The 26,931-nt window shown below is 42.9% G+C and overlaps 7 protein-coding genes, 1 non-coding gene and 1 pseudogene across 8 annotated transcripts in view; 5 read left to right on the top strand and 4 right to left on the bottom strand.

The window, feature by feature from the left end:
* LOC136129040 (zinc finger protein 665-like) overlaps positions 1–26,931 on the top strand; it is a 472,691-nt gene that overhangs the window by 280,978 nt on the left and 164,782 nt on the right.
* Positions 3,168–3,479, top strand: LOC136129079 (histone H4). Its single transcript, XM_065885163.1, has one exon. It carries the CDS (start codon positions 3,168–3,170, stop codon positions 3,477–3,479), a length of 312 nt encoding a protein of 103 aa, XP_065741235.1.
* Positions 8,466–8,777, bottom strand: H4C11 (H4 clustered histone 11). The gene has a single exon (XM_065885162.1). The coding sequence runs from the start codon at positions 8,775–8,777 to the stop codon at positions 8,466–8,468; it is 312 nt and encodes a 103-aa protein (XP_065741234.1).
* On the bottom strand, positions 10,609–10,989 carry LOC136129072 (histone H2B type 1-L-like). The gene has a single exon (XM_065885156.1). The coding sequence runs from the start codon at positions 10,987–10,989 to the stop codon at positions 10,609–10,611; it is 381 nt and encodes a 126-aa protein (XP_065741228.1).
* Positions 11,303–11,689, top strand: LOC136129070 (histone H2A type 1-H). Its single transcript, XM_065885154.1, has one exon. The coding sequence runs from the start codon at positions 11,303–11,305 to the stop codon at positions 11,687–11,689; it is 387 nt and encodes a 128-aa protein (XP_065741226.1).
* Positions 13,642–14,052, bottom strand: H3C10 (H3 clustered histone 10). Its single transcript, XM_065885146.1, has one exon. The coding sequence runs from the start codon at positions 14,050–14,052 to the stop codon at positions 13,642–13,644; it is 411 nt and encodes a 136-aa protein (XP_065741218.1).
* H2AC13 (H2A clustered histone 13) lies at positions 15,729–16,121 on the bottom strand. The gene has a single exon (XM_065885148.1). It carries the CDS (start codon positions 16,119–16,121, stop codon positions 15,729–15,731), a length of 393 nt encoding a protein of 130 aa, XP_065741220.1.
* On the top strand, positions 16,323–16,823 carry LOC136128962 (histone H2B type 1-L-like; annotated as a pseudogene).
* On the top strand, positions 22,607–22,678 carry TRNAQ-UUG (transfer RNA glutamine (anticodon UUG)). Its single transcript has one exon. It is a non-coding gene; the product is annotated as a tRNA-Gln (tRNA).

The following is a 26,931-nucleotide window of genomic DNA, read 5'->3' on the forward strand; positions in this document are numbered from 1 at the left end:
AACTAGAGAGAGAAAACCGGCACGCCACAACTAGAGAGAAGCCCGCGCGCCGCAACAAAAGATCCCGAGCACCGCAACTAAGACCCGACGCAGCCAAAAAATAAAAAAATTAAGAAAAGAAAGTCATCTGCATTACTTGAGTCTGTATATTTTAAACAACTATATCTCAGAAGTAGAACTGTCAAGTAGAGTAAGTGATACAGCTCCAAGGAAGGCCTATGAGTTCTTTCAATAATAAAATATGCTGTTGTTATCATCGTTTTTGATATTGATCATGCAGTTACTAACACTTGCTTCATTGCATCATTCTATTCCCCATGGCAAGAACCACCACATTGTTAAAATAATGCCTTTACAATTATTGATGTGGTTTTGATTGATAAAATCAATGAACCTATAATCAAATAGTTGATAAATGAATACAAATTTTTGTTTTAAATAAAATAAAATATTCAAGTGTGATATGTCATTGCTTATAATTCCACGTGTTAACTGAGTTTTTTAAATTAATGGACTATTAACCCAACTTCATTGGATAAAGCACTTACTGTTCTTTACTATCTACATAATCAGAAAAAAGTAAAACTTGTATTTAAAAATGGAGATAACAAAACTTTCCAAAAATCTTGCCAAAATAATTTAGATATTTCTAATTTCAATTAGATCCTGAAGAACTTTTTAGGACTCCATAGTTTATATTGTATAGTTGTTTTCATAAGAGGTACAGTTCAATTTTAGTAGCACAAGATTTATGAAAGTATTATTTAAACTTTATTCCTGGAGTTGGTCTTCCCATTAATTTCCATTTCTGCAGACTCTGGACTACCATGAAAGAACCTAACAGTATCTTCCCATAATAGATTTGTTATATATTGTCGGGGAGCAAGGATTTTCCTCTACCCTTCTAAGGTTCTTTTAGCTGGTCTAATCATCAAATTGACATGAGATAGATTAACAGGAGAAAGTCAAGTTTAATTTCATACATACGGAAACCCCACATACATGAGAAGTTCAAAAACAGAAAGGTAAATATGCCTTCCTGAGCTAAGGAATGGCTTAGTGGCTTCCAAGCACAAGAGGATAATTCACATGGACAATAAGAGGAAAATCAAATATTGGGTAATTAGTTTGCCCTGCCATGCAGCTGGCTCACTCAGATAAAATTTTTCTCCAGTAATAATTCTCATAGTGGGAAAGACCCCCAATTCAAATCCTTCTAAGTAGTTAAGGGAGGGGCAGAAATTTATCTTGAGATTGCAGGATCTCAATTGCCTTTACCTCAAAATAATCAATGTGCAAATGTGGCACATTTTGGGGAGCTCATTCTGCACACTTTTGGTATCTTATCCATTAGTGTACAAATTCCTTTAGAGTGGAGACTGGGTTTTATTCATATTTGCATATCCCCAGATCCTATTTCAATGATAAGCCCATAAAATATAGTCCGAAAAATTCTGTTAATTTTATAATAATAAAAATCCTTATAAACTAAATAAGTGATATAAATAAAGGCAAAAAAGAAGTTGAAAGTTAAACAAGGATGAGATCACATGGAGGAAAATGTAGGGATTTTCAAATGAATAACTTCAAAGTAGCTAAACTGGAGGAAGGAGCCTAAATATCAGAGGGGTCCAACGAGCAAAGACCAGTTGTAAAGAGTTACACTGCCTTTTCACTTCATGATATTAATTTATCTGTAAAAAAAATTGATCTGCATGACCTTATTAATTTGGTGTACCTCCTACTTCCTTCTCCAGTCTAGCAACAGTCTCACATTTAAATAAATGCTACTGATGTTAATGGATATTAATTACCTGGTGGAATAATGAAGACACTGAATGATTTTGGGGACCAGTAACTTGGAAGAAGGCAGGGACTCTGGACAAGGGGCAGACACTAAGTATAGAGAATTAGGGAGCCTTCAACAATACGAATCTCTGAGGCTCCCAAACAATGCATTTCCCCTAAGGTTGTTTTTTGTGGTTTTTATAAATTTCTCCTCTTCCAGACCTTTATCTATGCTTACTATTTCAATTGTTTATATGAAAACATTAGTTTCACTGGTTCTGTGGCTGACACCCTGCTGTAATTAAAAAAAAAAAAAACAGACTAACAAGAGAAAAACAAAGTGTAATACTGTGTACGTCTCATGTATACATGGAATAAACAGAGGGGAACTAAGTAAAACTCCCAGAAGTGGCCCGAACCGCCACTTTAAATATCATCTTCAGCTAAAGACAAAAGACATGGGTGTGTGTGTGGGGGGGGGCTGTTGTAGGAGGTGACCCAGAAGAGCACAGTAAACAAGGGGAGGCCGATTAAATCCTGCACCTTCTCCATTGGTAAGTTTCTTGTGAGTTATCTTTCTCTTCCTGGCACATTGAGTGAGTACCCTTACAAATGGAGATTTCTCAAATAAATGTAAATTTCCCTTAAAAAGGGGTAAATTTTATTCTGTTTTTAGAGCTTCTGTATCTGCTTTTTCTCAGAAACAATCCGCTCAAAATAATTCTTATGCTAAAGGATATTTGGGAGTGGTGTATTCTGCTATCCTTCATTAGAAATGTCAGTATAGTATATACCCAAGTAGAGTGAAGAAGTAAATTTTTCTTAAATGGAAAAAAATGATTTATTTAAAAAAAAAACTGGCTGCTAGGGAGTTGGTTAAAACTGTATTAAAGAGCATTCATAAGAATAACAAGCAGACATAAAAAATGTATTTTCTCTTTAAATAAGGGAAATTGGTTAAAATGTAATCAAAGAGGTTCCAAAATGCCATTTGAGGCATTGCATACATTTTCTTTGAAGGAATATGTGTTTTTATCTGTTCACCAAAATATTGATACGAAATTAGCTACCAGCAATGATCTATGTGTGGTGAGATAACGAGTTTTACCCTTTTCCACGATATTTATGTTTTGCGTTCGCATTCAAAAGCAATTGTTAAAGCCTTAAACACGGTAACAAAATAGTTGCCACAGTGTGAAACACAGTACAAAGGAACAAAAAAGGCTTTTTTTTTTTGGTCAAATTCCCCTCCCCCCTCCCGGGGCGGGACTTCCCGCTACCTTTCTTCAGGTTCTCAGTTCGGTCCGCCAACGGACGTATAAAGGCCTGCATCTGGGAGGCCTGGAAGTTAATCTTTGTTAATCCTCCGGGTTTTCGGCATGTCTGGTCGTGGCAAAGGCGGTAAGGGCCTTGGAAAAGGGGGCGCTAAGCGTCATCGCAAAGTTCTGCGCGATAACATCCAGGGCATTACGAAGCCCGCTATTCGCCGTCTAGCCCGGCGTGGAGGTGTGAAGCGTATTTCTGGTCTTATCTACGAGGAGACGCGCGGGGTGCTGAAGGTGTTTCTGGAAAATGTAATCCGGGACGCTGTCACCTACACAGAGCACGCCAAGCGCAAGACTGTTACCGCCATGGACGTGGTCTACGCGCTCAAGCGCCAGGGACGCACTCTCTACGGCTTCGGCGGCTGAGTGTTCGCGCTCTTTGGTCAACAAAAGGCCCTTTTCAGGGCCCCCATCTTTTCATCTGAGGAGCCGTGATGCTGGTTTGTTTTGAGCTTGCTTTTGTACGCTTCACGTTCTCTACACCCTTAGGCTCTTAGCTTTGCTCCTTACCCTTAACTGTTTAGGAGCACAAGTTACACCCTTTACTGTGAAAGTTTCTTTGCTGGAGCACAGAAAGCTTAGATGGTCATAAGCTGGAAGCAAACGGGCCACCCAAATACATATGACTTGAGAGTTTTGCCAGAGTGGCATTTCTCTTTGCAGATGGAGTGCAAGCGATTGTTTAGAAAGGGATGGAAAAGAAGTGCACCTGGCTCCTCACTAATTAGTAGCATATTTAGTATACATAAACGATTCGATCACAATAACCTATTCTAGCTCCATGTGTCCTGCTCAAGAAACAAGCCCGTGGCTGTTAAATAGCCTTTAACACTCCAGTATGGAAGGCTGATAAAGGGCAGGCTCACTGTAAAATCTCAGAATAGTTGGTGAGGGTGGGATGTGATTAAAAGGCATTTCAACTAAATTATAAAAGAAACAAGGTCGCATTACAGAAATGTTCTCTGCGGTGAAAAAATACCGGCAGCCCTCTAAGCTAGGAGAACTAATTAAAATAAGATCCTTGGTAGAGTTTTTCCTAACAGATTAGGAAATCCAGACCTAACCTCAAAGGAGGCCTTAGTATCTTCCCACAGGTCTTAGAAGCTATAGGAAAAAACCCAAAGCCAAAGGTGAAAGCTTGACTAATGCAGAGACACAGACTAAAGGACAATTGCCCACATGTACAAAAAATGAGAAAACAATGACCAGATTTACATATTTTATAGCTGAAGTTAAAAATTCCCTTGCCTCACCAGTAAATCTTCATAATGTCAAGTGCTAAATACTCATCTAGCCAGTAAGATACCTTCCCACAGGACAGTGGGGAGTCAAATGTGGAAGTAGGAAAAATATTAAGGAAACTGAAGCCAGTAACCTAGGGGAGAGAAGACGGTCCTCAAGCCAGGGTGGTAGCATAGTGGTACAGAGAATTGATGTTTCCATAAATATTTTGAAGGCAAAATCAAGAGGATTTCTAGAAGAATTGAATGGACAAGAATGAAGTAATTATCAACTAAATGGGGGAGTGTTTTAATGAAAGATTAGGAGGGGGGAATACTAAGGATTCTATTTTGGACATGTTAACTTTAAGATGTCAAATATCCATGTGAAGAAAAAATATAGGGAACTGTGGGGAATTCTCTGGCTGTCCAGTGGTTCAGACTCGGTGCTTTCACTGCTGAGGCCTGGGTTCAATCCCTAGTGGGGGAACTAAGGTACTGCAATCCACTCGCCCCCAACCCCCACGCAAAAAAAAAAAAAAAAAGAAAAGAAAAAGAGAAAGAAATTGGGTGTATGTCTGTCTGGAGTTTAGGAGAGAAGCCTGGGTTGGCAATATAAAATTGGAAATCATTAATGTACAGATGGCATTGAAAGTCTGAACTTGGTGAGATCTTCAAGCGAGTGAGTACAGAAAAAGAAGTAGTAAAAACTTAGCCCTGTATCCCCCAACATTAAGGGTCTGGGGAGAAGAGATGAGCTAACAATAGATACAGAGCCTCCGGTAAGAGAACCAAGTGAAGAAAGTATATCAAAGAGAAATTGTATGCTCAATTATGTCAGTGTTTCCAATAGGTCAAAAAAAATGAAGACTAATAATTGGCTATTGGATGTAGAAAAATGATTGTATATTAGTTTATTTTCTGTCTTTCCCTAGTAAAAAGAGACTTTTTTTCCTTGCTGTATCACTAGTGCCAAGTACAATGCTTGAAGCACAGCAGTCATTCAGTAATATTAATGAATAAATGAATTAATTAACATTCCTGATGCTATCAACTGAGCTTCCCTGTATACTCACTAGGTTAGAGTTCTGAACAAGCAATGAAACTGTGTTAAGTAATACATGCTGATTCTCAGGGTATTTAGTCACGATACTTTTTTCTATTTGTTAAGGTTTTAGTGTAGACTATGTTGTGTTTTGTGTTTTTTGTTTTGTCTGCATTGGGTCTTTGTCGCTGCACATGGGGTTTCTTCAGTTGTGGCAAGCAGGGGAGCGGAGGCTACTCTCTGTTGCAGTAAGTGGGCCTCCCATTGCGGCGCCTCCTGTTGTGGAGTATGGGTTCCAGGAGCATGAGCCTCAGTAGTTGCAGCATGCCGGTTCAGCAGTTGCAGCACGTGGGCCCTAGAGCGTGCGGGCTTCAGTAGTTGTGGTGCACGGGCTCAGCGGTTGTGGCTCTCGGGCTCCAGAGTGCAGTGTCAGCAGCTGTGGCACACGGGCTTAGCCGCTCTGCAGTATGTGGGATCCTCCCCGACCAGGGATGGAACGCGTGTTCCCTGCATTGGCAGGCAGATCACCAACTACTGCGCCACCAGGGAACTCCTATGGTTTCTTTTTTAAGGGTAGTTTTCCCAGTACAGCTGGAAAGGAAAGCCAAGAAGGTGTCCTTGGTTTCTGATGTCTCGATTCTATAACCGCTGAACCTAGCAGATGTTTATAGCAAGAGCATTTTATGCAACAAACTTTAATCCATCAACCACAGATAAAATAAACCCATGAATTTTGAACTAAATCCTCTCTTGGGAGAAAGGTAAGGACTTGAACTCCTGGACAGGCCCTCTCATTGCAACAAAGGATGATTGATCCTTTGTCCCTTAATTTGGGTCTGAGCTTTGGGTCTGAGAGTTCCACAGCCTTTGAGAGCATTCTCTTAAAGTTGAAATTGATGAAAAGATGGTATTAAAACACCGAGATTTCCCCTTAGATTTGAAAAGGCCTATGGGACCAGTAGAAGTGGGAAATGCTAATGAGTTGTATTTGAGGTGACCCAATCCTACAGATTCTGATTAACTGGTCTAGGGAAAGACCAGTTATTATTTAAACAAACAACTTTTTCATAGTAATTCTTATGTGCCTTCACATAAGAGACAGATCTTTTGTCCACATGATGTCTGGGTTTCTCTTTGGAAGTTAAATTCTATGGCTATTCAGAAAAAATGAGATGAGGTTGATAGAAAGTGAGAAAGACAAAGACAAAAATCACAGCAAACCTATCCAGTTATGCTGTGATCATCCTCAGAAGGCTAAGGAAGGCTCCTCCTGCCTTTTATTTACCACCCAGAATGTGAGTACAAACGAACAGGTGTAACACTGTAGGAATAATCAAGATAATATCTCCAAGTGCAAAAACTGGTTCAAAAAACATATTGACTTTAGGGTATTTCCCATGGCCCCATAACAGACTAGAGAATCTCATCTGGAATGTGGTTGTGATGCAATTAGGGATGAGGCATAGATGAGTAACAACTGCTTCACTTTGCACTTACTATTTGTCAGGCACTGGTACTTAAGCACTTTTCATTTATCAACTCATTAATCCTCAGAACAATCCTTTGAGCGAGGTATCAATATCATTATCACACAATTGTATAAATGGAGAAACTAAGGCCCAGAAAAGATGTGTAACTTAACCCGTTCTCACCACAGGAGAATGGCGGTACAGGTTTAATCCCAAGCCGTCTGCTTCTAAGGATTATGCTTAAACGTTTCACCATCTTGCATCCCTTTGGTAGTAAAGTCACAAAACAGGACATTTACGTCTCCTAAAATATTTATTTTTATCTTTTACATCCTAAACAGAGAGATTATTTTCTATGTCCACAATATATGTGGGTCTGCTTAGCGGTGCCAAGTCGGACGATTTTTTTTTTTTTTTTTTTTTTTTTTTGTGGTATGCGGGCCTCTCACTGTTGTGGCCTCTCCCGTTGCGGAGCACAGGCTCCAGACGCGCAGGCCCAGCGGCCATGGCTCACGGGTCCAGCCACTCCGCGGCATGTGGGATCTTCCCGGACCGGGGCACGAACCCGCGTCCCCTGCATCGGCAGGCGGACTCTCAACCACTGCGCCACCAGGGAAGCCCCCGGACGATTTTTCATAAGTAGAAAACAAGTACATTTTTCATTAACATGCTTACATTAATGACAAAAAAATTAAGAAAAATGTCTAAAGAAAACATATGTGCTCTCCATACGTGGACCAGGAATTTTGTACTTTTGCTTTATCTGAATCCATTACTATAACTGTCCCTCCCCAGTTCTTGTCACCAGTGACATTCACCACTTCACCAAATACATAAATTAAGACTTAATGAGCGCTAATTATGAGCCTCGCCTTTTAAAATCAACCAAAAAACCCTTTACTCACTTGACTCTATGAGTGGACTAATTTAAGTTTAAAATGTTCTCCCTATCCTTTGTGGTAAATAAGTGATCCAGACCAGTAATAGGCTACTGACTATCTCCCCAGGCACATAGAACATGCCCGCGAGCTTGATTTGACAAGATAGTTATTACCTTTAGAGAGGCAGAGATGTCACTAACTAACCTTAAAGATGAATTCTTTTCCTATAAAACACTTTCCCACTTTGGGACCTGAATACACTTTTTCCAAGTAACACTGCCAGACTCCAGATTGTGTGTGACTTCTTGCCAGTGGTACAGTATATTAACTGATACAAAGTTACCCCACTTTTAATAGGTGGTTCAACTATAAAAATTACTTTGTAAAAGAAAAAGTTACGTAGTAGCGAACGTAGGCATCTGCAAGGACTTTCCCCACTACCTCCTTTACCAAATTACACAACTAAAGATTCCATACCAACTCAGCGTGAATATATCCTTAGGTAAAGAATTGACTGGATAGCGAACCTAACGACCCCTGCTGTACCTAGGCGGGATTGGGAACACACGTGTTCCAGAATAAGCACAAAACAACTTCGCTGGCTAAAGTACAATAATTACTCTTTTTAACACCTCCAAGCAATGAAAAACTTAGAGAATCACAGCTCCTTACAAGCGAAAAGTAGGAAGCCCTGAAAAGGGCCTTTTGTTAACAGAACAGACGCAAAGCTGAACACTCTAGCCGCCAAAGCCATAAAGGGTGCGTCCCTGGCGCTTGAGCGCGTAGACCACGTCCATGGCGGTGACGGTCTTGCGCTTGGCGTGCTCGGTGTAAGTCACAGCGTCCCGAATCACGTTCTCCAAGAACACCTTCAGCACCCCGCGAGTCTCCTCGTAGATGAGGCCAGAGATGCGCTTGACACCACCACGCCTAGCCAAACGCCGAATAGCGGGCTTAGTGATGCCCTGAATGTTATCACGCAGCACCTTACGGTGGCGCTTGGCGCCCCCCTTTCCGAGACCCTTCCCGCCTTTCCCACGACCCGACATAACGAGTACTTACTGAAGCTCAACAAATCTTTTCTTCCACGGCTCGCGGATGCAAGCTTTTATACGTCCGGTAGCGGACCGAACTGAGAACCTGAAGGCGGGAAGTCCCTCCCTAAGCGGGGGAGGGGAATTTGACAAAAAAAAAAAGAAAAAGAAAAAGAGGCCTTCTCTGTTCCTTTGTACTGTTTCGCGCTGTGGTAACTTATTTTGTTACCATGTTTTAAGGCTTTAACAATTGCTTTTGAATGCGCACGCAAAACATTAGTGTTGTGGAAAAGGGCAAAACTCGTTATCTCACCATACAGAGATCACTGCTGGTAGCTAATTTGGTATTTTGTTGAATAGATAAAAGCACATATTCTTTCAAAGAAAATGTATGCAATGCTGCATATGCCCTTTTAAAACCTCTTTACACTGGTGTATTTAACTCAATTTCCCTTGAGTTTTTAATAACAAGTTATTAATGTCTGCTTATTATTCCTTCCCATTAATTCTCCATAGCACAGTTTTAAACAATTCCCTAGCAATTCCTTAATCAGCCAGATTTTTAAAATAATTCTTTTCTTCACCAATGAAATGCCTTTAACATCATACTTGGAGCTATTACTAAAATTCTATTCTGTTCTATATACTATGGTTTCCCAAATCTATTTGTTACATTCAGAATTAATTTGGGGATAGATGATTTTTTTTTTTTTTTTGTCTGGTTGATCAAGTGGTCAGCAAGCAAGATTTATGGGTTTATTTGCCAGTGATAAAGTACCCTCTTTAATTTCTGTAATGTACTGGGGACACTAGTTCTTCCTATTGTGTTTCCATTAAAATGTTTTAAACATTGTAACTTGTTTCAAGAAAAAAGAAAACGCCTTTGGGTTTTTCAGAGGCACCAGGCTTTCCTACCAACATAGGAAAGGTATAATTTCAAAGAGAACTGAAGAGGTGAAGGAAAAAATTTTTAATTTCCAACTCTTTTCTCTTACAAGAGAAAGGACTCAGGTTTATTTTTCAAACTGCTCTTGTTTACTCCATGACTAAAAGCCATCTAATTCCTTTAGCAATGCTTATCATTTTACAGTTACGTATGGGAGGTGGTGGAGCAAGGTGGGGTACATTGAAAGGAGAGGGAACTAGGTGAGAAACTAGAAAATGAAACAATCTACATTATGCTGTCTCGTAACTCTTAAGTCATCAAGTCCTGTCAGCACTCGATCTTAAAATTACCCCAGCTTCCAACTATTAAGGTTGAGATTTTAATAATGCATAAGGTTGTGGGCCCGTTGCAGCTTAGGGAGGAAGCACTCAGACACACTGGCTGCGAATTCGGCCTCCTTGTCAACTAATACCTTCGACTTCTGAATCCTCCAGGAGTAAGTAATTCCTTACTTCAATTTCATAGGCAGTAAGTAGCTAAGTAGCTTATTGGATAGGACCCAGAAACTAGGTAGCTTATCGGGATAGGATCCAGAGATAAGATTAAAGAAAACCCCAGGAGTTATTGCGATGCTCTGGCTACTTGCAGTGCAATGAGTTATCTTCAAATACTTCTGCAAACTGATGGATACATGCATTATTAGTTCTTCACTAAGTACACGAAATCTACTTATAATAGTGAAAGGTAACTGTAACGAACATGCAAAAATGCACGAGAATCAAGGCTTCCCAAAAAACGTACAAACTTTTAATCTAAAGCTGTACTTACACGTTCAAGAGAACATGAAACATTTCAAAACAGACCTAACAACGGACAAGCTCTTTTTCGGAAACTGTAGGTGGCTCTGAAAAGAGCCATTGGGTGTGAGAAAGTCTGATCAATCGCTCTGCAATCAGTAACTCACTTAGAGCTGGTGTACTTGGTGACAGCCTTGGTGCCCTCGGACACGGCGTGCTTGGCCAGCTCGCCGGGCAGCAGCAAGCGCACGGCCGTCTGGATCTCCCTGGAGGTGATGGTCGAGCGCTTGTTGTAATGCGCCAAGCGCGACGCCTCGCCCGCGATGCGCTCGAAAATGTCGTTAACGAACGAATTCATGATGCCCATGGCTTTAGACGAAATACCGGTGTCCGGGTGGACCTGCTTCAGCACCTTGTACACGTACACCGAGTAGCTTTCCTTGCGGCTGCGCTTGCGCTTCTTACCATCTTTTTTCTGGGCCTTGGTCACCGCCTTCTTGGAACCCTTCTTCGGGGCAGGAGTGGACTTGGCAAACTCAGGCATGGCGAAGAACTGCGATACCAGGGATAAACGAAAGATCAGGACGCCAACAGGTACCTCTTTAACACCAAGGCTTTATACAAATGAGCTGCAGTAAAGGTTTCTAGTGATTGGTGATTCTTCTCCAGTGACGTCATAGCTCAGTTTTGCCCAATTAAGGTAAGCATCCTGCATAGTCGCGTTTCCATTGGTCTAAGTGAAAGTAAAATATTAGCTAATCGTATAGCTTCCTTTTCGCGCCCAACAGGGGCTATAAAAGGTGCGTTTTAAAGTTTTTGCGTCAGTTATCTTTGGGAGCGTCGGTTAGTGCTGAGTTATGTCCGGGCGAGGCAAACAAGGCGGCAAGGCTCGCGCCAAAGCGAAGACTCGCTCCTCGCGGGCCGGGCTCCAGTTTCCCGTGGGCCGAGTGCACCGCCTGCTCCGTAAGGGCAACTACGCCGAGCGGGTCGGGGCCGGCGCGCCGGTGTACCTTGCGGCCGTGCTGGAGTACCTGACGGCCGAGATCCTGGAGCTGGCGGGCAACGCAGCCCGTGACAACAAGAAGACGCGCATCATCCCGCGCCACCTGCAGCTGGCCATCCGCAACGACGAGGAGCTCAACAAGCTGCTGGGCAAAGTCACCATCGCGCAGGGCGGCGTCCTGCCCAACATCCAGGCCGTGCTGCTGCCCAAGAAGACCGAGAGCCACCACAAGGCCAAGTAGGGGCCAAGCTTCGAAGCAACAAAAGGCTCTTTTCAGAGCCACTTCTATCGTCATAAAAAAGGTGACACGACTTGGTACGTTTTTAATTTGTTCTGTGAAGTACAGTACTGATACTCTCTAGTTAGGCTTCAGTCCCAGGATATCCACATTTTTCCTGTTCCATATTTCACAGTTGCTATTTAGAAGTCAACAAAATTGACATTTGTGTTAGACTAATTTCGAAGTCAGTGAAGCTACAAGGTTATTGACTCATCTATCTAGATCCACGTGTGGGAGTTAGGCAAGTGACATAAGTGAGATTTTATGAAGCCAAAGCATCTGTTGGAGGGGCCCTGAGGTCGTTTTTTGTGAATGATACACGAACTCATTTGGGGTGTCAGAAAGATAGTAAATCCTGCATCTTAAAATTTGCTTTTAAAGAGTTTTAAAACACGATACGCAGGCTTATTTTACGATATTAGGCTTATTTTCAACAAATACCACACACTTGGATACCAGGCATTAAGGATACAATGTTAATGAGACGCTGCCGGTCCTAAAGAAAATCTAATGGGAAGAAACAAAAGTAAGTAAAGAACAATGTAGCAAGGTAAGTAACCTCAGAATATAAGGGGAGCATAGAGGAATAAGATCTGTGAGAGGTAACACTTGGTCTGAGGATTAAAGGAAGTCGGGAAATAGAGGAAAGTGTACAGATTCCAGCAGAAAATGAGCGTCACCAAATTCATGGGTTGTGTATGCAGGCAAATGACAAAAAGTTCGATACTGGCAAATAAGGCAGAGTGGTCACAAGAGGAAGAGCCAGAGGGATTTCTAGGCCAGTCCTTTGGTTTCAATGCTTTATATATACTAATGACTTCCAAATCTTATGTCCATCCCAGACTTATCTCAAGTTCAGACATACATATACATCTACTTTCTGATATTCTTGTAGATCTCCGGGGAATTCAAAATGTATATCCCAGACTGAACATCATCACTACTTTCCCAGTGAATCTTATCTTTAGTACTTGGCATCACCATCTACCCATTAGCATGATCCAAAATGGTCTGGTGTCTTGAGTATTCATTTTTGTGAGCCATTACTATAGCAAAAATCCAAGTTCCTTGTATGGAATGATGAAATTATGTTGAAATTCCAGAAAAGCTTTGGTAGAAGGATAACACTACCGGAGTTCAGCACATAGTTTAGAGACATGGAATATTTGTATCCACATAATTAGAAATGTACACATAACTAGGACTGCTCATTTCCCCTGAATAAATCTTCAAATAATAAGGACTGAAAGATTACTTGGGGAAGCAATATACTGACTGCATATATTCAGGGGAGGGTGCCCTACTCAGCCAGCAGAAAGGGCCATCTCTGTTGTGGGCCCCTCTTGACTTAATATCTCAGTTCCCCAAGCCAGAAGGCCCTGTTTACACACTCAAGAATACCAATCTGATTAGAAATTGGCCTTAGATGTGCCCGGGGCGGGGGTGGGGGACGACTGCTTTCCATCAAATCTTTTTTCCCATAGGAAGGCTGATTCCTGGGAGGGGACACTCAATTATTTTTTGCTTAAGGTGTTAATCCAAGTAGAAAGCATTAGATCATTTTAACTTGGTAAAATATTAGCATCACCCTAAATCCCATGTGGAAATCATAGGTCCTACATTTCACAAGCCCCCTCAGAAAAAGAACGGGCATCTGATAGTCTAATCGTAGCAGTAGTGTTTTCTAACTAAAAGAGAAATTAGGAATGTAAGATCTAACCACTTGTTTTACTAAATTGGGAGATGGAAATAACACATACACTTGGTACTTAGAAAATCACAATGTATAAAGTTCACCTGTCTCCCACAAGCAAAGCTAGTAGCAGTAATTAGCAGGGAAACAGTCCTTTTTCAGTGTGCATGTAAGGCGGCTCTGAAAAGAGCCTTTTGGGGTGGATGGGAGACCTTCAGGCTCACGCCCTCTCTCCGCGGATGCGGCGGGCAAGCTGGATGTCCTTGGGCATGATGGTGACGCGCTTGGCGTGGATGGCACACAGGTTGGTGTCCTCGAAGAGCCCCACCAGGTAGGCCTCGCACGCCTCCTGCAGCGCCATCACGGCCGAACTCTGGAAGCGCAGATCAGTCTTGAAGTCCTGCGCGATCTCGCGCACCAGGCGCTGGAACGGCAGCTTGCGGATCAGCAGCTCCGTGGACTTCTGGTAGCGGCGGATCTCGCGCAGGGCCACCGTGCCGGGCCGGTAGCGGTGCGGCTTCTTCACGCCGCCCGTGGCCGGCGCGCTCTTGCGGGCCGCCTTGGTGGCCAGCTGCTTGCGCGGCGCCTTGCCGCCTGTGGACTTGCGAGCGGTCTGCTTAGTGCGAGCCATGACTAGATGGTTCAGCTAACATAAAGGCGCCCCCTAGCCACCTATTTATAGCGAGAGTCACAAGCTGATTGGACAAAAGGAGACCAGGACTATCCAACCGGTAACCGGACTGGTTAGGACTCGAAAATTTTATTTGTTGTTCCCCCAATCCTCCGACAGTGTCAGTTATCTGTGACCTCAATTTTTTTCATTTTTCCTGTAAAGTTGTTTGTTCTGTAACAGCAGTTTCCAGTAGAAATAAATACAAGCTACATAAGAAACAGAAACTTTTCTAGCAACATTAGAACAAAATAAAAACAAGAAATTATTTTTAGTAGTATTCTGTTTAACCCCATATATCTAAAATATTCATTTCAACATGTAATCAATATAATTGTTAGATATTTCACATTAATTTTTTTTATTTTGCAGTTTGAAATCCAGTGTGTATATTACATGTCTACTGCTTTGTTCAAACGAGCCACATATCCAGTGATCAGTGGCCACAATTGGTTAATAGCAGCGCTGTACCATCACCCCTCAGCTTTCCTTCAAACACGAATTTTAAGAACTTAAAAAATTTTTTCAGTAAGTACAATCTGATTTGCATGTGCGGAATTAAAGGGTTAATAACTTCATAGGGAAACCCATCCTTACATGAACTTCATTGTTAGTTAATATAAAACAATTCCATTGCAGCACAATTTATTTTTCTATTTTACGAATGTAATTCCTTTGTTTTTAAAGAATCTAATTCCCCACCAGTAACCTATGTTTACCGCAAGCTACACACCCCTTGGGTTTGCAGCTACATCCAATAGTTCCTTAGCAACTGGCAGAACCTTAGGAGAGCCTCCTTGCCTGGCATCTGATACATCTGATCCTCCCCCTCCCCCCAAGGCCTAGAAATTACCAAGGCAAGCATTTTTTTTTTTTAAGGAAAAAACTATCTAATCCCATCAGTACAGGGTCTTTTAACAATAAAAAGACTAAGAAAACGGCATTTTAAACTAGAACTTAGCATTTTTATCCTGAAACGAATGATCATCGACTTATATAGACATGTTTGTATGGATGGGTGCAAGGGAGCTTGGAAAATACCTGAGAACCCAATAGTAAACAATAATTGTCAGGCACCTCAGCTAACTTTTCCAATAAGAAACCTGAGTATTTAAATATTCCTTAATCAGCAATGTAAAAGGTAATGTACACTGATGTGAAATTAGGTCTTTCTCAGATATCTTACGGCTCCAAAAATGGCCTTTGACCTAAGATACAGGTTTGGTTTGATCCCTGAACATTCAGGATGTCTAGAACCCAGAAGACAAAAATGTCTTAAAACTGCCACAGAAAGGCACATTGACCTTCCACCAGAAGTTTGTGCTTTCCAGAGGTTCATGATGGGTAGAGGTGAAGGTGACAATACTTAAGAATGACTCACTCCACATAACCTCTCAAATCTGCCAATGGTGATGAATCAAAGTTTATAGGTTATTTCACACACTTTAACATGGAGTGGAAATCACTTCCTAACACAAGTTTTGAGGTTGGTATAATTCACCTATAATGGTCCTAAGTATTATCTAGAGTATAAGCTTTATAAACCTAGTGCTCAGTTCTTCCCAGAAAACTGTAGGTGGCTCTGAAAAGAGCCTTTGGATTGAGGAACTTGACCTGCATTAAACTAATCCAGACTTCTATTTGCCTTTAGCCTTGTGGTGGCTCTCGGTCTTCTTGGGCAGCAGCACGGCCTGGATGTTGGGCAGGACGCCGCCCTGCGCGATGGTGACTTTGCCCAGCAGCTTGTTGAGCTCCTCGTCGTTGCGGATGGCCAGCTGCAGGTGGCGCGGGATGATGCGCGTCTTCTTGTTGTCACGGGCTGCGTTGCCCGCCAGCTCCAGGATCTCGGCCGTCAGGTACTCCAGCACGGCCGCAAGGTACACCGGCGCACCGGCCCCGACCCGCTCGGCGTAGTTGCCCTTACGGAGCAGGCGGTGCACTCGGCCCACGGGAAACTGGAGCCCGGCCCGCGAGGAGCGAGTCTTAGCTTTGGCGCGAGCCTTGCCGCCTTGTTTGCCTCGCCCGGACATAACTCAGCACTAACCGACGCTCCCAAAGATAACTGACGCAAAAACTTTAAAACGCACCTTTTATAGCCCCTGCTGGGCGCGAAAAGGAAGCTATACGATTGGCTAACATTTTACTTTCATATAGGCCAATGGAAACGCCACTATGCAGGATGCCTACCTTGACTGGGCAAAAAAAAAAAAAAAAAAAAAAAAAATTGAGCTATGACGTCACTGGAGAAAAATCACCAATCACCAGCCACCTCTATCCCACCTCATTTGCATAAACCCTTGTTGTTAAAGAAGCGCCTTTTACTTTCCTGGTCCTTTGTTTCATTTCGATAGCAGTACTTCAGCATGCCTTAGCCTGCGGAAGTCTACTCCTGCCCCGAAGAAGGGCTCCAAGAAGGCGGTGACTGAGGCACAGAAGGATGGCAAGAAGCGCAAACGCAGCCGCAAGGACAGCTACTCCGTGTACGTGTACAAGGTGCTGAAGCAGGTCCATCCGGACAATGGCATCTCGTCCAAGGACATGGGCATCATGAATTCGTTCGTTAACGACATCTTCGAGCGCATCGCGGGCGAGGCGTCGCGCCTGGCGCATTGCGCTCGACCATTACATCCAGGGAGATCCAGACGGCCGTTCGCCTGCTGCCTGGAGAGCTGGCCAAGCACGCAGTGTCTGAGGGCACCAAGGCTGTCACCAAGTATACCAGCTCCAAGTAAATGTGTTTATAGGCGTTACCAAACCCAAAGGCTCTTTTCAGAGCTACTTAACACTTCTCAAGAAAGAGCTGGGGCGCCTTGTCTGTCATTTCCGTGCGGGGGGTGGGGGAAGGTGGCGGGGAGAGAGAAGGAGGAGGTGTCTTTGCTGGATTTGGGTAAAATTTGAAGAGGTGACGTTTAACCCAAATTTGGTGTTAATCTGAAAAATGTTCAGACAAGGAAGTGCATTTTGGCGAGCACTTCTGGTGTCAACACTATGTTCTTTGATTCATCTAGCCCGTCTCCCCAGGTTTTGACTGGACAGACAATACCTGAAAACCTTGAGAACAACAATGACAACGCCAGGGAAATCCAGGAGGTCACTGGACTGGTTCCCTTTAGATACTAGTTTAATTTCACAGTTAGGAAGCCCCAGGTTAAAATGTTTGCAGTTTAGCACATTCTATAAGTGCGCCTGGGAGCCTGTAAGCATTGTGAATGGAAGCCATTTTTACGTGTACAGGAACTCCAGACCCATTCACTGCATAGCCCTTTTTCTCGTATCACTTTGCAGCAGACCACGATGACGTACACTAGTGCAGGAACTAAGGAACAAGACTTCAGCTACAATACGTGATCTGAACAGATAACCCCTTAAAAGAAAAGATAGGTACCCCTGAAAAGAGCTTTTACAATTGAAAACAGCAATACAAGATACAATGCAATCAGCCGCCAAAGCCATAGTGGGTGTGTCCCTGGAGCTTGAGAGAACAAAGTGTACAGCGGTGACCGTCTTGCGCTTGGCACGCTGGGTGTAGGTTATGGCGTCATGGTCACATTTCATAGTAAGACCTTCAGCACCCCGCGGGTCTCTGTAGACGAGACCGGAGATGCACTTGACTCCACCGCGGCAGGCCAGGCGCCGGATGGCGGGCCTGGTGATACCCTGGATGTTGGCACACAGGACCTTACCGTGGCTCTTAGCAGCACCATTAACCCTAGCCCCTCCCCGCCTTGCCGTGGCCTTGCCATGTTGAAAGTACAGATAAATCGAAACTCTAAAGACAACCGTGGAAAAAAGGTGTACTCAAGGCGGGGGGCGGGGTGGGGGGGGCAGCCGTTTATTTGAATTCTTCGGACCAAATTAAAAACTAGAGAAACTCGAGAGGGAAAGACTCACATTTCTCGTTCCGCCCCCTTCCTTGTTCTAAACAAAGGCGGAACTCCCGAAGTAGCTGAGTTCATCTTGGATAAGGTGAGGCCTAAGGTGCGGTGCCCTTGGAGGGAAGAAAAGGTGCTGTGGACTCAGAGATGTATTTTAGGCACGAAAAAGAGATTAACCAGAGAATGCGGAATGTGCTGGATGGCCTAGGGGCAGGGATGGATGGAGGCTCTTTTTAATTGTGCCCGTTTTAAGCACTTTGAATTTTGAATCATATGTACACATTGCCCATAAATAAACAAAACACAGGTAAGATAATAAATGTTTCAGTAGAGATGTGCATGGAAAGCCCAAGGAGCACAGAATAAATAATATTACCAATAAAGGAGGGTGGTGTACAAAACAGCATTCTGGGTACTTGAAGTAAGAAAGTGGATATCACATTCAAGGCATTGGAAATGGTTAGTGGGACTAAAGTCTACAGGACTGGGCTTCTCAAAACGATGACAGGATTTCAGTATAAAACCATTAGGTATAAACCATGAAATAAGATTCTGAATTATTCACGATTCAAGATGCCAATTTAGTGTTGTGTGGTTATTTAAATGAAGCAGACTCTCACGTTACTTGTTAAATTAATCTAGCAGTCATAGGAGTTTCTTTGTTCCCCTGAGCATGAAGGAGAAAAAGAAAGTACCATTGGTCCGTTTTGGAACTAGTAGTCCTCTTTTTAACCACCTAAAAAGAGATGTCAAATACAACATTGTTACCTTTGCAGCCAGCCAGGGGATCAGAATTGCAAACTGCATAGATCTATATCTAAGGAATATGCAACAATGTCTAATGTTTGGACTTCCTAGGAGATCTCTTACAAATCAAATGAGACTCCCACATTTTTATTAACTGAGAACAGACAACTCGGTGGTAGTTTTGAATACCGGCAGAGAATTCCATATTGGACAGGAGAAAGAGAATCTGACAACTCTTTAGATCAAATTCTTTTGACTACTTTTATGAAGGAGGATTGGAACTGTAATTTCAGGGTAGAGGAACATCTTACTTTTTTGAGAATCATTAATTATAGACTTTCATTTTTAAGGTTAGGTTCTTAAATTTAAGTAGTTAATATTATAAGAAAAAGCAGGCCTGAGTTCATATTTTACATGAAAAACAGAAAAAAGACTGCAGAGGATTTTATCCTTCAAAAGGGCTTTATCTTCCACCATCCAGGAAGTCCTCTCTACTGTACAGATTGGCTTATTGTCAATAATGAGGGTATTCTTTTTGTTTTTTTCATATGTTTAGTAGGTACATTCCTCACCTTCGTTCATGCAGGTTTTTTAATAAATTTGTTTTCTATAACCTCATATTCTTCTATGAGAACCTACTATTTAGTCTGTCTCAGCAGGTTTATAAGACAGAAGTTGTAACAGAGATGCGAGAATCCATAGAGCGTAAGGAGGGCCTGCTTCCCTTTCCAGTGTTTCTATGAGCTTTAGTTGTTATAAACTGGAAGTAACAATGGAATCCTTCAAGCTGGGACTTTATTAGGATTCTTACATCTGAGGAATATATTCACGATAACAAAACTCACAAGAGATGCTCATCAAACTAGAATTCACTATATTAGTTGTAATGAGAAGTATGCCTGGCCTTACTGACCAATTTATTGGTGACAAATTGCTTTAGTAAGTCAAGAAAGTAAATGAAGTAACCTGATTCCTAAGGAACATTTTCATAAATCTTTAACAGTACTATAACTTCTCTCTCTTTATCCTTGGTATAATTGTATCTTAAACAGTCACACTTGCAATCTAGCATGAATTAATTGTCTCCCTGGAGGATTTTGAGGTAGAGGTCACCAACAATCCTCACACCTCACCTTTCCTTTGCTCGGATTCTAGCATTCCATCTCAACTCCCGTGCACATATCTGTCATTAAATTGTTGGAATTTCACTTTTATATCATTTTACGTTTGCATGATTTCTTAATATCTGAGAAACATTAGAGATTTGGAAGTGCTTTCAAAGAACCTCATCCATCTATTCCTGCTCCTGTTACGACCAGGTTCTATTTCTGTACCCTTTCTTCAACTTCTGGGAAAGAACCCCACGTAAGGTTTATAAAACTGAATTCCCAGATGAGAGCCCCCAAAGATGCACTTACATATGGGAGAGGTTAGCACCCTTCAGGCTCTCAAATGTGTTGATTTAGAACCTCAATATCTGTGTGTACAAAAAAAGACTACAGACTTAGAATTTTAAAACAAAACTTTGTCATTTGTAAAACTGTGCTGCAGGAAGAAAGGGAAAGGGGTGAGAAGGAGACCAGCAAGCTTAACTAAGCAGAGGTCCAACCAACCTCTCATTTAGTGGCCCCCAGGTTTTCCTCTCCCTCTCCATGCAATGAAGGTAGGAGTTAGAACTCTTAGATACCAAGACCATGGTTCCTCGGCAAAACAAAACAAAATACCAGAAAATGGATGACCTGAGGTCACCGAGGGGTGACTTCACTACCACAAAGAGGCAAATGCCATTCTGGTCACTGTGCAGATCACAGACAAGTCAGTGAAACTCGTACCAGTTTCCTTATCCGCAAAACAGGGGTAGAAAGCCAGCCTGGTTTCATCAAAAAGTTGTTTGGATCGAATAAAACAATATATGTATCAGGGAAATAATTAAGTATCATACAATAAGGGAAGAAGAATTATATAGAAAGTATTGCCAATTCCAGTTATAAATCAGGCATATCATTGTAGAGCCAATGATTTTATGTGATCCAATCAGCCAGCAAAAGGGAAATTAATTTATTTCATCATCAAGTATTTGTTAAGCACCTATGATTATGTGAAAAGCACTATGCTAGTATGGAGGATACACAGTGAAAAAAAGCCTGTGAAAGTTTCTTGGGAAAAAAAAACCTGTGAAAGGGAAAAAAAAAAGCCTGTGAAAGTTCCTGCTCATGTGACACTTTGAGGGAAGGGGTAAGCTAGGCAATAAAAAAATAAATTAATAAAATTTTTAATATATCAGCTCCTTAGTAAGTGATTTGGATAAAAATAAAGCAGGAAAGGGGATAGGAAGTTGGGGATCTCAATTTTAAGTAGGGTATGCAGACAAGGCGTTGTGGAGGAGTCACTGGCATAAAGTGCTGAGTCACTACCTGGGGAAATCTGTTCCAGGCAAAAGGAACAAGTAACCAAGTCAGGTACTTAGTGTGTTCTGGGAACTGCAAGAGGCCGTTGTGGCTGGGGAAAGGGAGCTATGGGGTGAGCAGTTTTGAGCTTCTCGTGTCTTTTTCTCTTAGTCCAACTTAATTTCTGCACAGAGCCTTGGCAGCCTGCATGTTTTCTAAATAGCTGCTGAAAAAAATGCCCTGCAAAGCAAGACGAGATGGCGCCACCTCTGCAAGGCTCTAGATCCAGGAAAGCAAACAGTATTATTGCAAAACCATCCCGAAAGAGGTGAATTCCAACAAACGAGTCTTGTTCTCAGCCATACCCCAGCACCAAGTGCAGAGCCTGGAATGTACACTCAATGAATGACACCCCAACCAATGTTTTTTTTACAGCTTAATATAATAACCGTACATAGCACTTAGATGGTGTCTTTAGGGGAGTTTTCTTATCTCTAATCATCCCACTCTCACAAAACCCCACGCAAGCCCAACAATTTTGTAAACAATCATCATTTTTGAAAACATATGACAAACTTAAATAGCCCCATAAGAAGACACTGACGTTCACTAAAGCATTACTTATAGTGGCAAAAAATTGGGGACAGTCCTACTGGGTAAAACTAAGGGAGTAGATCAGGAAAATTCCTGTTTCTAGAGTTGTTCAGGTTACTGTTACTGCATAATAAGCAGCCCAAGCTCGGTGGAACAAAACATTTTATTATGTTCATGGATTCTGTGATCAGGAATTAGGGCAGAGCACAGCAGGAATGGCTGTCTGCTCCAAGATGTCTGGGGCCCCAGGTAGAGGGTCACTGACTTGTGATTCTTGGGACAGCCGCTGAGGGCTGGAATCGTCTGGAAGCATCTTCACCCACATATCTGGCAACTGACACTGGCTGTGGGCTGGGACTGTCTGCCAGAGCACTTTTATGTGGTCTGGCTTCGTAACTGTGTGGTGGCCCAGAATGTTCAGACTTCTCATATATTCCAAAAGTGAGTCTCCCAGGACACTTAACCAGAAGCTGTGACTTCCCATCTCAGGATAAAAGTCAAAATCCTAACCAGGTCCCACACAGCATTGCCAGTTGTATATAAGATGATTAAGTGGGAGGTACAAAGGTGGAAGCAGGGATTTCACCCTTAGAAAAAGGTCCCTGAAAACCCAGATGAAAATGTCGTTTTACAAAAGTTGTGCAGTCCTAACGATAATTCTTGGGTATAGGACTGTCCTGAGCACAGCTGGACTTCCAGCATCTCTGGCCCTGTTCTGTCAACGCCAGTTGTGCCCTGAGCCATTGAGACAACCAAAACACCCACACGTTTTCAAAATGCCCCTCCAGGGGGCGGTACAGTTTTGTTGGTGGGGTGGGGGGAACATGTTGTTTAAAATTTACTAGTTGGGATCCGGTGCCTAAAAGATGGATATTTGTCACAAGAGATACCTTTCCAAAATTATTCCTTGTCGGCCCCATGGTGTAATGGTTAGCACTCTGGACTTTGAATCCAGCGATCCGAGTTCAAATCTCGGTGGGACCTTGCTGAATGTTCTCATTTTCATTTTTATTTCTGCAATCTCGTCCCTTAAAACCAGCATTTCCCCCTGTAATCCAGCCCACCACACGTCAGTCATAATGAGCAATAGTATCTTGGTCAAGCTTCGGAAATCGGAGCCCACCGGCTGCTGGAGCGAAGCTATATGCAGAAACCAGCGCCGCGGGGAGCAGCCGCCAACCCTGTTACCTGTGCCCAGGTCCGGGAGCGGAGGGGCTGTCTCTCGACTGTCTCCCCTCGCTTTATTCCTAGAAAAGAATCTATGTACGCATGCAAACGGACTTTCTGTTTTTAAAAGAATGGCCACATTACCCAAAAACTGGAAAAGGAAGTCTAAACTGAGACGTGATAAATATCTGATTAGAAGCTGCTTTCCCTCGCAAGGGCTTTGCTCTTCACTGAGCTTTCTCAGAGGGTGGCATCCGAGCCCACACAGGCAGAGCACGATGGATTAGCAGTCCCGGGCCTTAACCACTTTCAGGCCACCTCGTCCCATCTTAGCTGCAAATTCCTTAGATTCTTTCTTAGACTTATGTTAGTAATACTTCTGCACTTCGATTACGTTGATCCGTGTGCTACAGTTCTTCAAACTGCAGGTAGCAACCCATGAGTGAGCAGCCCTTGTTGTCACCTTCGAGAATCCTAAGACAGGACAAGTTCTTTTCACTTTGCTCGGGCAGCTTTCCACATTTTAATGACTGCTGCCCTAACCTGCCCACATCTCCAACCTCATTTGTCACCGTTCCTGTCACACACTTACCTCCAAATTAGCTTCTAGTCACAAGCCACGATAAAATTATTTCTATTCTTCCTTTTTTTTTTCCTCTCCACATTTTCTACCAGCAAAAGTTTTTTGCCCTCCCATTTCCCCTCATGTTATGAGGTCTGATTCTCTACTCATTCCTCAAATATTAACTTAGCCCTTTCAGTCCTTCTTACTGAGGACTTCATTGACTCCCTTCCTCTAGGCTTTCGTGCCCCATCTGTTTCCTCAGCACCGGAATGTCCCCTTCTCCTACCACCTCAGGTTTTTAATTGCTTGTTTGATAAGCCCTCCCTCTTGCTCTAGACAGCAAGGTCTCCTAGGGGAGAGACCAGTACTGTGGCCTTGTTCACCTTTCAGTTCTCAGTCAGAGTCCCTGTTTACTGTTAGGAGTTCAAAAATACTTGCTGAGTGCAGGGAGTTCCCTGGTTCCTAGTGGTTAGGATTCCGGGCTTTCCCTGTTTGGGGAACTGAGATCCCACAAGATGCATGGCCAACAAAACAACAAACAAGTTGCTGAGTGCATAAAGTTTTCACCTAATCTGGTTTGATCATCCCAGAACCCAGGACAGTTCATGTCCACGCTTGGTTCCAAATCTGTCTGCTCCACTTCTTCCCAGATTTCTTTTCACTCTTTTCCTTCAATGATCCCAAGTCTACAGTGACTCTAAGAACAAGTCTTTGCCCAAGACTGGAGCAGAAGCCTCCCTGAAGGTGAATGTCAACCACGACTCTATCTTAATGAGACCACAGCGGTAGCTAAAGTTAGGTGGGGGGATGTGTAATTGGAGCACTGAATTTTGCACTTTTGAATGAGAGTTTGAAAAGAAAGTCTCCTTTGACTACATTCTTGCCCTGTCTTCCTGAAGTCTGTATGTGCCTAGTTTCGGTTACCGATTGGTTGTAGGGAAGCCAGTGCCTGCCATGGGCTTAGCCTCTGGAAAGCACTAATTACACATTTGTCCTTCAGCTGAAGATTTTTGAGCGCTGCACAGAAAGCTAGGATTTAGGCTGAAGGTTTTCTTTTTCCCTTTCTGAGGGTGCAGGAAAGAGACAGACCTTAACCTCTGAACGCTGCACTTATTTGTCCCCTACTCAGAAGGGTTTCATTTGCTGCTCTCATCACAGTTTGCCTGGGGGCAAGAGTCTGGGAAAGCTGTAGGATGTGGCCCTGGAGAAGTACAGATGCTTTTCTCTGCTAGACGGGGAGCCACTGCTGCACAAGTCACAGGCACCTTCCTGCACGTGGTGCACTTTTGTTAACATATCGGGAACCGCGCAGGGTCAAGGCCATTGGGACTATTCTTCCCTGTGGCGTTGGAAAATGTAATTGAACTGGTGTATTCGTCGCTGACCGGTTATGCCGAGGGAAGAGGAATCTACCTGGCTTTCCCCGCACAGGTGTAAAAGCATCTCCTTTGTAACGACATTTTTCTTGAATCTGCCAGGTTTCGACAGTTTAGAATCTCCAGTGGAGGATGTTTACCCTCTCTCCTGAGGGTTTCCTACCCACTCTATGCAAAAAATGAACGGTCCTTGGCCATTCTCCACCTGTTCTAAGCTTGAGGAAAACTCCCAACCCAGCTTTCCAGAAAAGAACCAATTTAAGATTTTTCCAGTAAAAGCCACCCTGGAAAAATCCTTCTGCAAGGGAATCCTGCAAGAAGCCTGGTGTTTACAGGGATACTTATAGGGTTGTGGAGTTTTTTGTTGGTTTGTTTGGGGGTATTTGGTGGGGTTTTGTTTGGGGCGGGGAGGGAGGGCTTGCGCTTTATAGTCTGTGTCCACAAGAGGGCGAGCCGTCCTCGAAGCCCGCCTCCAGCGTTATCTTCGCTTAAAATCTGAAATCCTGGAAAAATACTTGGAGCAAAACTGGACTCCCCTATACCACTAAAGAATTTGCTAGGCACTCACTCCTAAACTTGCGCAGGATATCGTCGCGCTCTGAGCCAGCGAAAAGCCAGCGCAAGGAGTTTGTGAAGATACTGGATTAGGATGCGACTCAGAACATTCACCAAGACCCATCACAGAAACTGATTTGTCTTGTGGGTTTTCACGAAGTGTGGGCGCCTATGTGTGTGCGAGAAATAGATGTGACAGGCGGGGCGGGAATTTTCTTTGTGTCCTTTTGGGAGTCTCCTCTGCTCATATTTCCCGTTGGTGAAAGGGGAGCAGGAGGGCCGTGGGGCTGGACTCGGTCCTAGGAAAACTCCCGAGCGCTTCTCCTTCCTGCTTCCCCCCCACCGCCCCCCAACGCTGAGTTGTGTTCCCGGGACTGCAGGGATCCTTCCTCCAGCCGCGTCTTCCAAGCATGCTTATTTCAGTTTTTTCTTAAACACCAATATCTCCTCTGCTACTTTGGTAAATCTTTCCATAACGCGTCCGTAAAAGAGAAAGATTATCACCCTAGAAAAAGGCGAATTTTCGTGAAAGCAACAGGATCCAATAAAGTAGGGTGAAAGACACCAGGTCTCTGCCTCAGTTTTTTCACCTGTAAAACAGCGATAATGCCTCCCATCTCACAGGGCGATTGTGAGCCTTGGGTGAAGTAATAGTACAGAACACTTGTCACAAAACCGAGCACTCTGTGGGATGGATGCAGGCATGTGACAGGTAAGCGTCCATGACTTAATCCTAGAGGAAGAAAAGCAAAATGTGCTTATACCTTTCAGATAACCAGATAAAGGGACTTAGGGAGGAAGAACTATATCATCAAAGAATTTAGCAAACACTAAGCGAGGACAGAGCCCCATGGTGTAATGGTTAGCACTCTGGACTCTGAATCCAGCTGATCCGAGTTCAAATCTCGGTGTGGACCTGAGGTTTACCTGGTTATCCATCTCCTCTCTGCAAATTTCTGATAATTCTGCTACTTCTACGGAAGCTTTCCCATTCCAGCTCCTAGAAATTTTCATCCGCAGACACATGAGCTAACTTGGGGGAAAAAGTCCTGTCCCTTTCATTAGGTTCAAATACAATTTTACTCTTCATATACTAAATACTTCTCAAAAATACTTTGAGATACTTTTTATTGATCACGTTACTATTAAACTTGAAAACAACTCAAACTGGGGGGGGGGGAGATTCTTAAAATACGAAGACACTCATTGGAAATAACTAAATATCATATCTCATTTTTAATATATTTTTCTGTTTCGGAGTAGTATAATAATCAGTCACAGCCTTTAAGCATAAAAAATGCAATATATGGGGATAAAATTCCATGACAGCTATAGAACAGAAATGCCTTTGAAAGAGAAAAATAACTCATGAACATTTTTTGACTGTTAAATAAAAGTATACCAAGTACATTTTTAAAGGATGCTAGGGTATATCAAATTGCTCTTAGGTTCCAATGGAAAAAAATCAATGATGGATTGGACTCTTTTAATGTTCAAATCTTACCATATACTGGCAATTACATTCTTTAGAATGATTTAAATTTATTAAGAAACATTTTAGAAGACCACTGGAA

This window comes from Phocoena phocoena, chromosome 10 (assembly GCF_963924675.1).
Source record: "Phocoena phocoena chromosome 10, mPhoPho1.1, whole genome shotgun sequence".
In the NCBI taxonomy this organism is placed as follows: Eukaryota; Metazoa; Chordata; class Mammalia; order Artiodactyla; family Phocoenidae; genus Phocoena; species Phocoena phocoena.